Source organism: Thermobia domestica, chromosome 3 (genome assembly GCF_964235325.1).
Source record: "Thermobia domestica chromosome 3, izTheDome1.hap1.1, whole genome shotgun sequence".
In the NCBI taxonomy this organism is placed as follows: Eukaryota; Metazoa; Arthropoda; class Insecta; order Zygentoma; family Lepismatidae; genus Thermobia; species Thermobia domestica.
In genome coordinates, this window is record NC_137456.1 from 37,447,888 (window position 1) to 37,464,124 (window position 16,237).

At 36.2% G+C, this 16,237-nt stretch overlaps 1 protein-coding gene across 1 annotated transcript in view; it reads left to right on the forward strand.

Moving 5' to 3' along the window:
- Gabat (4-aminobutyrate aminotransferase) overlaps nt 1-16,237 on the forward strand; it is a 61,328-nt gene that overhangs the window by 31,669 nt on the left and 13,422 nt on the right. The window contains exons 6-9 of the mRNA XM_081750645.1: nt 810-982; nt 2,524-2,661; nt 7,010-7,167; nt 13,128-13,396. Of these exons, the coding sequence (XP_081606771.1) occupies nt 810-982; nt 2,524-2,661; nt 7,010-7,167; nt 13,128-13,396 (738 nt within the window). The remainder of the gene's footprint in view (nt 1-809; nt 983-2,523; nt 2,662-7,009; nt 7,168-13,127; nt 13,397-16,237) is intronic.

Consider the following 16,237-nt stretch of genomic DNA (forward strand, 5'->3'; position numbering starts at 1 on the left):
TCTCCAAACCTGTTTTCCTTCCTGAGCAATTTAGTGGTCAGATTTCTGCTTCAGTCTCCTTACAGCCATAATCCAATGGTTTCCTGTCTTCGTAATTTAAATATCACCACCTCCATTTCACAGTTCCCATTATTATGTTTCGAACTCTACTCCTTCAGTACCTAGGTGAAAATACGCCGTCCGCTGGCTGAGCAGCAAGCAGCTGGCTGCAGCGACAACTAGCGACACACAGCGGAAAGCTCGCGCACTTCCACCAGAGGTATTGCCAAGGTCACCCGGTTACGAGTATCTCACGAACCTATTGCCATTTTAAAACGGAGATTTTATTAACAAACATTTTACATATCTTTATTTTTCGACTAAACGCAACAATACACTATTTTGGTAGCTTACATTCTGGACGTTCCTCGTAGATAATATGTAAGCAAATCACAACTTAAGACTGATCAGCCGAAATGTAAATTCATTTATAGACTATTGTCTGCAATAGAGAGGAAAGAAATTCTTATTCTTTCAATTGCATTGTACAGTCAGCACCAAAAGTTATTTTCGTTTGATGATTTCGTAAATGACTTCATAATGGAAGGACAATGTGACTAATTTTCAGTAAATGCAAAGAATGTAATTTTCTGTACGTTCCAGCCTTGAAACTTGGTGAAATGATGTATTTTCCATTATTACTTCCAAAATAAATTGTACCAAACGGAAAGAACTGTTGTTGCTGAGTGTACATATAAAAGTTTCAACTTTGTATCCTGATAATTGTATAGATTGTAGTATCTTATTGTAGTGTATAATCGTTTGTGTAGGTGCCTTCCATGGTAGAACATTGGGTGTTTTATCTACTACTCATTCCAAAGCTATCCATAAATTAGATGTCCCAGCGTTTGATTGGCCTGTAGCTCCTTTTCCAGTTTACAAGTACCCTTTAGAAGAGAACCAAAGGGAGAATGCTGAAGAAGATAAAAGAGTATTAGCTCAAGTAAGTGCTGATCTAAACAATTATTCTAATAAATTTATATATTTAAAAATAATGTCGAACCCTGATACAAAATATTTCTGTACATATGCTATGTGTTTTATTCATAACTTGTAGTATATTAATGTTACGAAGGAGTCCAACAGGACATCGTGATATATATAAGAATTAGTAATGTTTGTTAATTACTTACTTCAAGTTCTGTAATTCTTTGAAATTCTCTTTTCATCCAGTTCTTAAGTCACGAAGTTTACAGAAGAGGAGGCGGAAGATCAAAGAATCGGGGAGAATTTGGGTGGAACTAGGGAAATTCAGAGAACGAAAATATTCAGAGAAGACAATTAGCTTAAAGTATTTTTCTTGAGTGGCATGTGCTAAATTCATTAAAATTCTTCTATTAAGCATTTATCTTTCGACACTTGTCAAGTTCATATTCACTTAAAGTAATTTTCTGCTTGTTCTTTTCTTCTTCTTTCAATTGTGACGGGGACGAATAGCCGCGATGCTGACGTTCCCATTAAACCTCAATCAACCTTATCTTTCTTTCTTTCTTCCTTCCTTTTCTTTTCTTTTTTGCTTTCCTACTTACCTACCTACCTTTCTTTCTTTTCTTCGTTCGTTCGTTCTTTTCTTTTGTTTTCTATTTTGTTTGTCCCAGCAGGGACACTCGATCAAAGACATGTAACAGCTTTTTCATACCATATCCTGTCCTCCATCATGACGAAAATACTTATAAAGCATTGAAAGCTAGATGAATTTCAAAGAATTGAGGCAAGTTATTAAGGCTTGACTACGTTAAATATGCCTTCTTAAAGCTGAAATACGTCCTTTTGGAACCAGTTTCTTTGCCTTTCACGTTTTTTTTTTTTTTTTTTTTTTTTTTTTTTTTTTTTTTTTTTTTTTTTTTTTTTTAAGGCGTCATTTTCGTCGATAAGATAAATGGACTATCTGTGTTGGCATTTACCTCCATTTCCATCAAAGAAGACGTACTGAAAACACAGTACGAATTGGAGCGCCATGAGGAGGATCAAATGGAATAACTAGGTTTTAATTGTGGTAAATGATTGGAAATTCATAAAATTGTGTAGCAGTCTTGCAGTTTAACGTCCCACGATTATGCCCTTTTGGCTAAAGGAGACGATGATTAAAGCAAGGGAATGATAATAAAAGAATTGGTGGAATGAGAAGGTGAGAGGAGACAGAAGAACCCTGAGAAAACCATGTTGTCCACCACAAACTTACTTGACCGGGGGTCGAACCAGGAACCCCACACACCAGAGGTAAGCGCTCTACCATTGAGCTACCCCGTATAAAATTATGTAGAAATGAAAGTGAAACTCTTTGTGGTTTTATGGTATAATTTTTCCAAGGTGAACCTATGTAAAGCCCATTCAAAACGAAATAAATTCTTTTCACTTCGTTATTTATTTGGAACAAAAAATGTTTAAGATCTGGAATATATATTTATGTGTCAAATACTCTAGTTTATTGGGTTTGAATAAACACGAAGCCAATCGTTATCATTTGTTATTGTTTTTATTTAGGTTGAAGACTTGTTTGAACAGTTTGCCAAGAAAGGTACTCCCGTAGCAGGAATTGTTGCCGAACCTATCCAGTCTGAAGGAGGTGACAATCCTGGATCCCCAGAGTTTTTCCAAGGTTTACAAAAAATAGCCAAAAAGGTAGGTGTTATTAATTATGAACTCGCCTGGCTCTTCTGCATCCTGTTGACATCTGTCAGGAAAATTGCGACGTTTAAAATGTTTACTTTAACTATAACAGAAGTACCTTTTTTTCCGTTTGTTGATAAGATTGCTCTTGAAGCAACTTACACTATAAAAGTTATTATTTACTTCTTTAAAAAAAAATGTGTGTTAATTGTTGCCACTTTAAACTGAACTTTCTGGTTTGTTTTAGTAAAAGATTAGTAAATAAGTTTATATTAATAAAAGCTTTAACCGTAGAGGCATAACTTTTGTGTAAGAATATTCACAGAAAACAAGAAAAAGTAGAAGAAAACATTTCTGTGTGTGTGTATGTTCTTTCTTTCTTTCTTTCATCCATCCTTCCTTCCTTCCTTCCTTCCTTCCTTCCTTCCTTCCTTCCTTCCTTCCTTCCTTCCTTCGTTCGTTCGTTCGTTCGTTCGTTCGTTGTGTTGGCAGATACAGTGTGTCTCGTAACCGATTTTAACTAATTATTATTAAATGCTTCGTGATATTTTAAGTTTTAAAGTTTCGCAACGCATCAATGGGAGTGTGCAACCAGTTTGGAACGATTACAGTAAGGCATTAATTTAACGTTCAAATTTAATTAATGTAGCAAATATAGCCATCCATGTGGTACATTAATTAAATTTGTCCATTAAAATTACTGTGCTGTGGAGACCGCGGTGGCTCAGTGGTACAGTGTTCAGGGTGGGTCCCTGGTTCGATCCCAGCTCGCATGAAGTGAAATTTGGGGTGAACAAACACCGTGTGCGTGGTTTTTCTCGGAGTTCTCCCATTTCCACTCAATTTCTCCATTCCACCATTCCATTCATTTTTCATCATCACCGTCTCCTTCAGCCTAGCCGGCATAATCGTGGGACGTAAAACTGAAAGATTTAATTTATGTATGTGCGGTTGCGAAGTATGGCCACTTACTTTGAGGAAAGAACGCAAGTATTTGAAAATAAAATTCTAAGGCGAATGTTCAGACCCAAGAGGAACAGGAACGGGCAATGGCGGAAACTTCATAACGAGGAACTGCATAACTTATACCGTTGACCACATTGTTACAGTAATCAAGTCTATGAGGCTTAAGTGGGCAGTCATGCAGCCAGAATGGGAGAAATAGCAACACTTTGAAAATTTTAACTGGAAACCCAAACGGGAAAAGACCATTAGGAAGACCTAGGCGCAGATGGAAGGGCAATATTAAAATAAATCTCCAGAAATTGGAATACAAAGTAGAAACTGGATTCAGTTCACTAAGGACAGAAGTTATGGGGAGCTTTCGTGAATGCGGCATTTTACCTCCGTGTTCCACATCCCATAGAATTAGTTAATGAGATAGCAAATGTAGTTGGGAGGCAGAAATGAAAACTTCAACCAGGTATTTAAAAGAAGCGACGGCAGTTTAGTTTATTGATTATGAAGACGCAATATTCAACAAGAAAGCAACTGAAGTTGAGGCTTTCTTCATTCTTCTAATACGCAGTTGAGATGTTTTTGTTACTAATATGGTATGTGTATTAAACACTTACATTATATGGCACAATTTTAAGTGTAATATCCTATTTTAAATACTATTGTTCATAGCACAATTCACGAATTAAGGAACTTCCGATTTTACGAACAACCTTTCGTCCCAATGAGTCGTTTAAATCGAGGATTTATTGAACTTTTATTTAAAGATATTATTTGTGATATTTTCGTCTTAATTCAAGTTGTACTAGAAAAAAAAAGTCTACAAGTTTACGTCAATGAATTTTCAAAAGTATAAACTTATTGTGGTAAATTTACCAATTGGAAGTATTTTATTTAGAATAACTGTTTTTTAAACGGCAAATATGGGCCCTCTCTTCTTCTTCTTCTTCAAATATTATGAGGCAGTGGCGTACGCAAATTCGTCAAGGAGGGAGTTAAGTTTCCAAGTTTATATAATTTCCGTTGTTTGTATACATACTTTAATACGCTGAGTTGTTTATTTTGCATAATATCTTATTCAAGGGAGAAGATTAAAATACCAAACGTGTACCCCTTGCGTACGCCATTGGTGTGAAATCTCCTTTATACCGAACCTTTCAATCGTCAAAAATGTATGGTATTTACAGGTCACCGATCCTTACGAGTAATGAAGCCGAAGTGGGCGGATATGTCGCTCACATGGAAGTACGCAGTTGGTGAATAAGGGTTTTAGTTGTGAAAAATACCTTTGATTAGACCAAGAAGAAAGTGGGCGTTAGTTTAAAGCAGGCTTGCATAACAACAATCGGGATTGGATTGTATTGCCAGAGAATAGGTCGACGAGGAAATGAACCTTAGAATTAGTTAATTAACTTTGCTAATTTTTTTTAAAAAAATGATTTTCACTTATTTGAATTAGAGAAGATCTCACACTAAATCTGGGTTTAATTAAACAAAAAAATAATGAGATGTATATTAACTAGTATGAACATATATTAACTAGTAATCAGCCTCTTTACCTGTAGCATTTTGTAAAGCGCATTATCTCAGACAGTTTCCGAGAAAAAAACACTCAATTCTTAAAACTATCTGTAAGAAAACGAACTTCAAAAATTCCACCGATTAACCAGATGAAAAAAAATCTTCATCGTGTCATTTGTTTAGTAGCTAGGCTTCAAAATTAGGACCAATGAAAGAGTGAGTGAGTGAGGTGTACTCCAAAATTGTCTGCAAGATTGCGCTATGCAGGCTGCTACAAGTAAAAAGATTGTCTTTTTAATTATGTTGTAATTTACTGATAGTTACGTTAATGAAGTTGAATATATGGCTAAATCACACTAAACAGGTGGCGTTTGTCGCTGGTGGCGGCGTATATTAATCACTTCTGCTGCAACTATGCTAACAGTTGCAATGTATGAGCCCTGCTTAGTTTTTCTACATATTGTTATTAATAGAGACCGGATGTTGAGGCATTAAAAACCTGGAAAATAGGCTCTTAAAATTTAAAAAATAGTCAGTAAAGTAGGCACAAAAATGTAACTCGAAATAATAAAGATATATACTCAATACAATAAAAAAAAATAATAAATTCAAGTCATAGATAATGTCCAAAAATATAGAAACATCCTTGTTTGTTAATATCTTCTTTTATTGTATATATATAAAAACAATGCTTGACATATATTCCATGTATATTTGGTAAATACATTCTCTACAGCACTTTATTACTACATGTAACAGTCCAAATTTTATACACTTTATCAGTACATACACCAGTCCAAAGTTTTGCAGCATTTTATCTTGATCAGTACACATAGCAGTCCAAAGTTTTACGACATCTTATCACTATAAACAATACTTATATTTCTCGGAAGAGGCAAAATCCTTTCTTGAAATACTAAATTATATATATATTTTAACAAAAGAAACACTGACCAAAGCTTAAAACACATTTTATTTTAAATTATAATAACGTCTTACTATATATTTTTCTCCAATAAAGTCTTATTTTGAAGAAAATGCATAGAATCAGCAACATTAGGCACTAAAGCAATTATTAAGGCAGGAATGGGCGAAATAAGCAAAATAAAATTGGCTTAAATTGAAACTGTAATCCCCGATATAAACTTTAAAACGTTATTTTTGATCATATCTTTAATATTAAAGAATAGGCATTTGTCTAACATCTGGTCTCTAATTATTAGCAAAAGTCACTTCTTGTTTACTGTGCAGGTACAAGCATGAATCAGACAACACTGTGATTTTGCATTATCTCGCAGTACTCTTTTCTTTGTTCCTCATTCTGAACACTATTGGCATTTAAAGGAAATAAATTTCAGTTTTCTGTTGATTTAAAAAAAAATAACTAAATTTGAATTTTTATTCTTTCATCTGCTATGATATTTGATGTTTTGTCTTGCTTATCATAGCCTCATTACTTTAGTACTGGCGCAAATCCCGGGGGGAATGAGGGGGACATGTCCCCTCCAATCTTGGAACTGAGGGACTGTCTCCCCCCCCAATAATCCGATTTGAAATGCGTTTTCTAGGGAGAAATGTGATGATTGTGTCTGATTGCCACAAAGAAAAGTGAGATTAAATTGATGTCCCCCCAGAATAATCCTCAAATCTGCCCGGCTCCCAATGTTGAAGACAACTCTGCTCCCCTGATCCTCCACAGCATTGCTTTTCAACTTCATAAATATTTTGAACATCGCTTTAAAAAAAAAAAAAAAAAAAAAATCTTACTCGTCTCCCCAATGTTGAAGGTAGATTTCGCCGCTGCCTTAGTATATGGTGCTGTACCTTTACAGTGCATATCTTCTATTTCAATCGTAATTACAGATTTCCTATTATTTTATAGAACAACGCGGCGCTATTGATAGATGAAGTCCAGACCGGCGGTGGTCCTACAGGAAAGATGTGGTGTCATGAACATTTCAACCTAGACGGACCGCCTGATGTTGTTACGTTTAGTAAGAAAATGCTTCTAGGAGGATATTATCACAAACCAGAATTCACGTAAGTGAGCTGAAAAATAGAAATATTGTAAAGATAATTTTTGTGCAATATCATGCTTTACATCTATATGTTGCTAAATTAAAAAAAAAAAAAAAAAAAAAAAAACTTCAAAAAAATTTATTACATTATTACAACACTATCTTTACTCGGTAGAGGAATTACATGGATTGCTAACTACATTAAAGTTTTACATCATCTACAGTAAATCAGTGTCGTTAGTTGTTTTTAGCATTACATATATGTGCAAGGATTTCTACATACACTACAAGTAATAATTACGTACTCTGACTTTATTATTTTTATTATTACTCTTTATTATTTATTATGTAACTTTATTATTACTCTAACCCTCCAATCTACAATTTTCATCGACCAAAGCAGGACTTATCGCTGAACGAAGAGCAAAAGAAAAAAGAAATAAATACGTTAATCTCCTAGATAAGTATTGGTTTATTGCAATAGCAATTGAATCTAGTGGATCCTGGGATCAAGAGGGCGCAAAATTTATTAACGAAATTGGCAAGCGTATATCCATTAAATCAGGAGACACTCGAGCTAAATCTTTTCTAATTCAACGCATTAGCATGGCCATTCAACGAGGGAACGTATCCGCTATTATAGGCACGTTACCCACTGGTAAAAAACTAGAAGAGATTTTTCTTTCGTAATTTCTGACGGCATCTAGTACACTAAGAGCACCAAAATTTGGCAATAAAGTTAGAGAGATCTAGAATACATTTGAACCCCAAATCTTCTGGGAGTTAATTGTTACATTACTAATATTATTGAACAATTCAAACCTACATATATTATTTAAAAATTGTAACGTATATTAACCATGTTAACAAATTAGAAAAATATAAGTTTCATATTTTTTATGTAAAATGTAAAAAAAAAAAAAAATAATAATAATAATAATAATAATGATATGCAAAATGTAAGGCATAACTATTAACCTAGTGTGTGTAGTTTACATTATTATTATTCCTTTCACTTTTGCGTTTATATGTAAATGACGTGTCCACTTCAGATACATTGTAATACAGTGCTTATGTATGAAAAAAGGACGAAAATACAACACAGAGTCTGTCGGAAAAGTATCGGAACTGATGTTTTCTAGCCAAGGATGGATGGTTGTCTTCATGGTATGATGTTCGTGAGGATGTCAGGTATACAACGGGATCCGATTTAGTTGCCTCTGAGCTATTAAAGAGTGTGATCTGGAGTGACCAGTTGTTTTGTGATATCGTCAAAATCAATGTTAGACGATTTGCAGATTAGGAAAGTGTGTTCCAAATTGGTTCTAAAAATTTTGTCCGGACAACAGAAGGGAATCTATGTGTCGATTTGTCACGAACTCGGGGAGCATGTGGCGCTTGAGCCTAATGTTCTGGACAATGCGATAACCGGTAATAAGTTTCTAGCACAGCAAAACGTTGTAACACTGCCTCAACTTTCCTACAGTCCAGATCTGCCCAGTCAGTACATCCGACTTTTTTTCGCTTCTCTTAGATGAGACGGAGTGTGAAAGTTACGATGTAAATTGTGCAAGCACTTTCAGCACAATGTCCGTTGGAGATTTCGATTCCATACATCCTGGAGGCGTATTAAGCGTGGCAGAAGCGTTGGCAATGGTGTATAGATGCAAATGGATTTTATTGTGAAAAATTTTAATCCATTGTACATGATTATATGGTCAATAAATTGTTTCTCGTGAATGTAGTCTCGATATTTTTGGACAAATTCTGTATATTAAAATTCTGCGAGATATACAGTTTTTAACATTTTGCCAGATTTATTGATTCATTCTCGTTAGTCTGGAGGTGACCCATGTAAAAATTTGCGACACCGTAACATTTAGTATAAAGTTTTTTTTTCTTTGCATTTTATGATAGTTAGGTACTTCAACTTTCATATTATGACGGGTGCCACCCTGGCACTCGTGGGCAATTCTCGTAATCCTTTCAGATTTCCGGGATTTCATCCGGAATCTAAAGGTTCTATTTAAAAATAACAACTTAAGCCTGTAAATGTCACAGTGGTACAAACTATATATCAGTTGAAATGCAACAGAAAACACTTTCAAGTGATGTAATGCACATGAGATCAATACGTATAAGAGGGAATTTTAGTAGGAAAATTCCCCAAAATTACCTTTTCGCGATATTTCATTTGCTATGTGGCAGCGGCTTCAAAGTATTAGCAAAAACAAAGAAAAGAGGGAGAAGTCAATAGAAGAGAACATGGACAATCATTTATTCACATAATCAGGCCCGTATTTAGGTAAGTCTGTTTTGTGCTCGAGCACAGGGCGGCAGACTTTAGGGGGCAGCAAAATTTTGGAACTCTTTTTAAAATTCACAATAACGTAATACTTAAAACTAGCAACCCGCAGTTCCGCACAAGCGCGAGAAAATATGTTAGTGTTTAATTCGCTCTAGTTACAGTAGTTACTAATTAGCTACCTAATCTGATTATTTTTAAAAAGTCATTAACCCAATAGGTGAGGATGAACTTCATCATCATGAAAACTGATACCGTTAAACTCAGTGACCTCGAAAACTATGAATTCAACACTAATATCTGTCATTTTCGATTACTTTTAAAATCTCGCCCCCTCCCTGGGTAGTGAAGTATGATCTTGCAGTTGAATTGGATTAAAACTGTCACTATTGATCTCAGCGACCCCAAACACTATGAATTCAACTCTATATTGGTCGTTTTCGGGGAGGAGCAGCAAATTTTGTGCGGAGGGCGGCAAATTATTTAGAGCGCAGGGGCGCACAATATATATAAATACTGGTTTGCACATAATGTGCGGATATGCAGCCATACAAAGTAATAATGAAGATTAAATGGTCAGATCCTAGCCGTTGGAAACATCTAATAACAAGACCCGGCATGATGCATACCCTGCTGTCTTTCATTGGTTGCATTGGTCATCTTATGCAAGGAACTGGTTTGGAAGATCTGTTGTATGCAGCATACGGTGGGGTTGCCATTATGATGTCTGGAAAGGCATGTTCAAAGGCAATCAGAGCTCTGCGTATGGTAGTGACGGTACTTCTCGAGGACTTAAAAGTAGAATTGTGGACGTAAATGCTCTTTAGACAGAACTTGAGAAAATCCGACAGAATTCCAATGGTAGATTGTGAATAGACATGATAATACACTATTCTTACGATCTCAGAGAGAAGGAGATTGGTTGCTTGAAATGTATTGTCTGGAGAGCATAATACTGTATTTCTTTGCAGCAGAACACTGGAACTACGCAAGATATATCACGTGGCATGTACTAGAAATGGAAAATGCCTTACCTAGTAACGTAAGAACTTTTCTAGAGAAAGGAGAGCATGTCTGTAGACACAGACCAGATTCCTGGAATACTGTGCAGCTTGACCAGTTTGGAGAGCAAACTTACATCCGGTATGGCACAACAAAAGGTGACCTTGTTGGGATGAGTCTGTCTGTCTGGTCAAGTACGAGGGTGGGCCCTTTCGCATTCTATCTGCAACACATTGTCTATGTTAATGGATCCGATGTTCGAAACTTCATCTCATGATGTGGATTGTGGTACACATAAAGAAGTCAGACAAGGCAGACAAAACTTAGATGCTAATGACCGGAAGAAAATAAAGCTAAGTCTTTTTCAGTACATAGACCTGCTGCTGGATCAAGAAGAAACTGTAATAAACATCGTCTATTGGTTATCTTTCAACATAGGAATGTAGATCTTAATATTCTTCTTCAATATGAACTTTGTCCTATACCGTTCTCCCTGTTTGATGAATATGGCAACGTGCGAAAGTGTAACAAAGCAATACTGACAAATAAGCTTGCTGTCATGGTTTTAACTGACCCAAGACCAGATGTGCTACTAGTGGGTGGAAATGCTTTATTGTACCATATGCAGCGGCCAGTTAGTGGTAGTGTGTGAGATCTTTATTCCAACATATTAAAGGAAATCTTCTATGACCATGATACGAACGTAATCCTCGACTATTATAAGACTCCATTTATAAAGTCTCATGAACGGGACAGACGTTCATTTGGTGGTGCAGTGCAAATTGTTTCGATTCTCTCGACACCACTGCTCGCGCGAAGTGTCGTTCTTAGTAATGTGCATACCTATGTACTAAGGTACACCTTATTAATCATCTGTGCTCTATGGAACATTCTAATCCTCATGTAAAGTTTATAAATAGTGATAAAGCCGTGTTTACACATGAGGAAGCAGACGTTACACTTATCAATTACGCTCTGCAGATGGTTTCCCAAAATGGAAAAAAAAGTGTGCAGCTTCTTAGTGATGATACAGATGTGTTTGAACCAGATGCCCTTTTCTCTATGAAAAAGGTCAATGGTAAGATAATTGACACCAATGCTAGTGTCATTCATTTGGGTAAAAAATCAAAGAAATACTAGCTTTACACTCTTACAGGGTGTGATTCAGTCTCTTATCCATATCGTAAAGGTAAAGCTGCTGCATGCAAACTCTTACTGAAACACGAAAGCCTTAGGTTAGAGTTATTTGAAGAGATCCATATACGTCACAAGGAGATTTTTAAAGCTGGTAATAAATTCTTCGCCTTCTTGCACGGAGCAAGAATCTGCGAATCTATGAATCAATTGTGACACCATATCTTCACCACTAAAAAGGATGCTTCAACCAACCTGAAAGCACTGCCACCAACAGATTAGGCCATGCAGCAACATATGAAGCATGCCCACTTAAAGGTGATGTATTGGAAATCGGCAGACAAACTCTCTCCTCCCGAGTTATGTCTGGATGACTATGGATGGAAAGTTGAAGATGATATTTGTCTTCCACGAACTGGAGTAAAAACTGTTGGACCCCTAGAAGTGATGGAACTGATGTCCTATGGATATGTGTGTTGTAAGCAAAGTAATTGCAGTTTTAAATCGTGTACTACGTACTGCAAGTGTGGAGCCACTGATATGTGCATGAATGTGTATACCAAAGCGATTTCTGATTTTTACAACCCTATAAGCGATGTTGATGGAAATAGTGATACTGTTGATAACGGTGAAAGCTTTGTTGATTTGTCTTAAACCTACTAACTTTTGTTTCACTTGTAGAACAGCGAAAAATATATATATAATACTTTATATGTGAAAGAAAGAAGATTCTAATATACTTTATTAGTAGTGTTAGTTTTCGGTTATGTTTTAAGAGAAGTTTTATTCCTGTTCATACCTAAACGAATTTCTTTCAGGTTCTTTCGTAATACATGTAATACTGTGCTTTGTATAGCTGGACTTTTATAGTAGTTCCTTAAATTTAGCTAAATTTGATAACGTAATTTGTGTTATAAAAATTAATAAAGTGGAAAATCTTTAAAATCTGGATGTCTGATTTTCGTGATATTATTGTGACGCCATCATACCACCTATGACCACCAGAATGATCCAAATTTTGAAATGGACAAGCCACATCTTATTCTGAAAATATTACCTTAGTATTGTGTACTGTTAGTGAATTAAAGAGAACTTGTTGTGCGCATTACCGTTTGTTACGTAAGTTCGGCAAGTGCATAAGTGACGTCATAAATGACGTCATACTGAAAATTGCCCAAGGGTGCCAGAGTGGCACCCGTCGGAATCTGGAAGAGGACATCCCAATCCATAATAAACAGCAAAGAAAAAAACTTTATACGGTCCTCCCACCAACTCTGCCCGACTACGTATATTTAAATCAATTTAAGGTTGTAATGCTGCTCGTTATGTATCTGTAGCATTCGGGATTCACGTTTCTCATTCGGGATGGTGATTTACTTAACACTGTTGCCTATACTAGTAAATTTATGATAACTATTTCATGCAGTGGATATTTATTGAGATGTAAATAAGGGTATAAGTATCATTTTATAAAAAGAAGTATATGCCATGTACTACTACTACTGATAACATTATTTTATTTATTTATTTATTTACTCTAGACCTTCGCAGCCATATCGAGTATTCAATACTTGGATGGGAGACCCAGGAAAAGTAGTCTTATTAGGAGCTGTTATTGATGTTATTCAAAGAGACCAATTGTTATCCCTTGTACAACGGGTAGGAGACAAGCTCTACAAAGGATTAAGAGGGCTGGAAAATGAATTTTCGAATCTTATTAGCTCCACACGAGGAAGAGGAACATTTCTTGCTGTCAGCTGTCCAAGCACAAAGCTTCGAGATGACTTAGTTCGAAGATTAAGAGCAAAAGGTAATTGTAATAGGTGCTACTAATTAATACGAGATTTATTCCAAAAGTTTTGCAATGCGAATAAACTCAGTCTCATGGGGAAAAAAAAGAAAAAGAAAACTTCTATTAATAAATGTTCAAAGTCGTTTCTTTCAGCAGTAATTCACTTACGTAGTCCGTTTCTCCACAAATCAAAAACCTATGCCACTCCTGTGTAACATATTTGACCTCTGTGTGTGTGTATATATATTGTAATATTTTCTTAGGTAGAGTAATGTACACGGGATATGTGTTTTATTCCCTTCATTCTTTATTACGAAAGTACTGCAATACAGATTCTTCTTTTTACAAGACTGTGTCCGAAGACATATGCATGTCCCTTATTCCAGATCATCATGTTATCCCAAGTAGCTGGACAGGAGTATAGAGAGTGTTTATGTAGGAGAACTCCGGACCAGGCAGGGGGGCGCGGTGGCTCAGTGGTAGAGCGTTCACCTCTGGTGCTTGGGGTCCCGGGTTCGATCCCAGCCCCCGCCAAGTGAACTTTGTGGTGGACAAACACCGTGCTCGTGGGTTTTCTCGGGGTTCTCCCGTTTCCTCCCACTTTCTTCATTCCACCATTTCACTCATCTCTCATCATCACCGTCTCCTTTAGCCTAACCGGCATAACCGTGGGACGTAAAACTTAAAGATTTGATTTCATTTTTTTCCGGACCAGGCAGTCCTTGAAATTCGAGAAAGGGTTAACTCTTCCGTAGAATCTTTCGACCCGAGTAGTCGGAATAGGAATCTTCCGGCCCACACAGCCAGTGAGATAGGTGAGGAGTTTCTAAGGTCCAAGCAAGAAAGGATTGGTCAATCCTAGTCAGACTCACGGTGTTTGGTGCTTTTATACAGAATTTTCTGAGTTCTTAGGCCATCCTCATTGCTGGCACTGCTGTCATTGACATAGCCATACTTCGGGATCATGTGATGGCTAGTTGATAGTTGAAGTGTCTTTTGCTGTTGTTTATAGTCAACACATGGTAGAATATTACATTATACATGTATAACATCCTAAAGTTACATATATGCAAATCAGATGAGTATCGGGGTAATTAAATGTCTAGACATGATTATTGTGTAGAAATTCTATTATTTTGCGATGTGAGGAGAGGCATTATCGTAATGAAAGGATAAACCACGAATTTTAAGGGTTTCAACGTCTTTTGATAATCATGCTTTCTGTCTTAGTTAACACTAACGTAATAGCCACAATTGGACCGTGTTTCAAAAAAAAACACAGCATGCATGACTTTTTTTTTTTAGTGTTTACGGAGTTTTTTTCAGTTGTTGGTATTGGCTATTTTCATAAATCCATACACACTTTTCGACTTTCATAATACGTTTGGCTGTCATAGTATGTCATGGTGGTAATGATAGTCCTCAAAGCAATTTTATGCCCATCTCGGTTGAGCATATCTAAGATTTCACGATCAGATATGATATTCTGATTGTTGGGAACCTGACAATTGACGCGGTACCCATCACAAAACCACCACCTTCAGATTAGTGCATGTAAAATTGTGTACACTTACGAGAATCCAATACCTATGGCCCAGTGGCGTAGCAATAGGGTAGGCAGAGTAGGCATTGCCTACGGCCGCAGGGATTTCGATATATTAGGGGCGCCCCAGGTTTTTAATAAAAAAGAAGCAAGTTTTCGTGGTCTTTCTTTTTTAACATGTTAAGAATAAAAATTCCTGCTCACTTCACTCGCAGTTTATTACATTTTCGTATCAAATTATTGAGATTATTGTAAACTCGTCGAGGCTGTAGCACTTTATGATTAAGAAATTAATCCTCCTATATTACATGTACTGAGCTTACTAACTTTAAATAAAATTCCCTGTGCAGTAGGCCTCAACAATAATGACAAATTCTATTACCTATAAGATCTGGATTATAACGAGTTAAAAAGTGTCGCCATGATTGTAAGGCACAGTACAATTGCCACGTACCGCGGTTACACAGAAGCAAGCACAAGCACCAAGGGTCGGGCAAACCGGGCAACTGCCCTGAGCGCCAATGACAGGGGACACCCAAACGAGCACCCCAAAATAAAGTTTCGAACTTATTTTCTAATATCACTGTAATAAAATATTAAATATAGGCTAGGACTAGGTGTGTGGGGGAAGTGGGAGGTGGCAAAAAGAAACTTTGGCCGGGTGAAAATTTTGCTCTTGAATTGCACCTCTCTGATCTGATATAAGACTTTGCAGAAGCAAAAGTGAGAAAGAAACACTTCTGATTTTGTATAACAATTTATCGATTTGAAAAACTGAAAATATAAGCATTTTTTATAAGCTTATAAAAAATGCTTATAAGCGGTTTCACAAAATTTTATTATTTATTTTAAAATTATGTAAAATCGTAACATACTATATATATATATATTAATTTGAAATCTTTTTGGTAATATTGATGGATACATTACTGTTTATTTACACTACCGTTGCAAAAAAAAAAAAAAAAAAAAAAAAAAAATCCGAATTTTACATGAGTATATTTTTAATGAACAGGGCACTCTGTCCAGTTATACTTTTAAAAGACATACCACAACGATATAAAAAGAAAAAAACGGTCAATACCCTCCCACTGATAATTTCGAGTTTATGGCCGTTTCTGCGCGTATGCATAAGTTATAGATGGTCATGCATGCGGCCTTTCGATGGTTGAGGGGGCGCCACTAGGGATTTTGCCTACGGGCGCCAATAGCCTCTTCCATCATCGAATATGTTCATCTTTGGAACTATGTACCGCAGCCGCATTGTCCTGCCTTAATGCATAGCGTGATCGTCTTTTACCAAGTTCGTTTTCCAG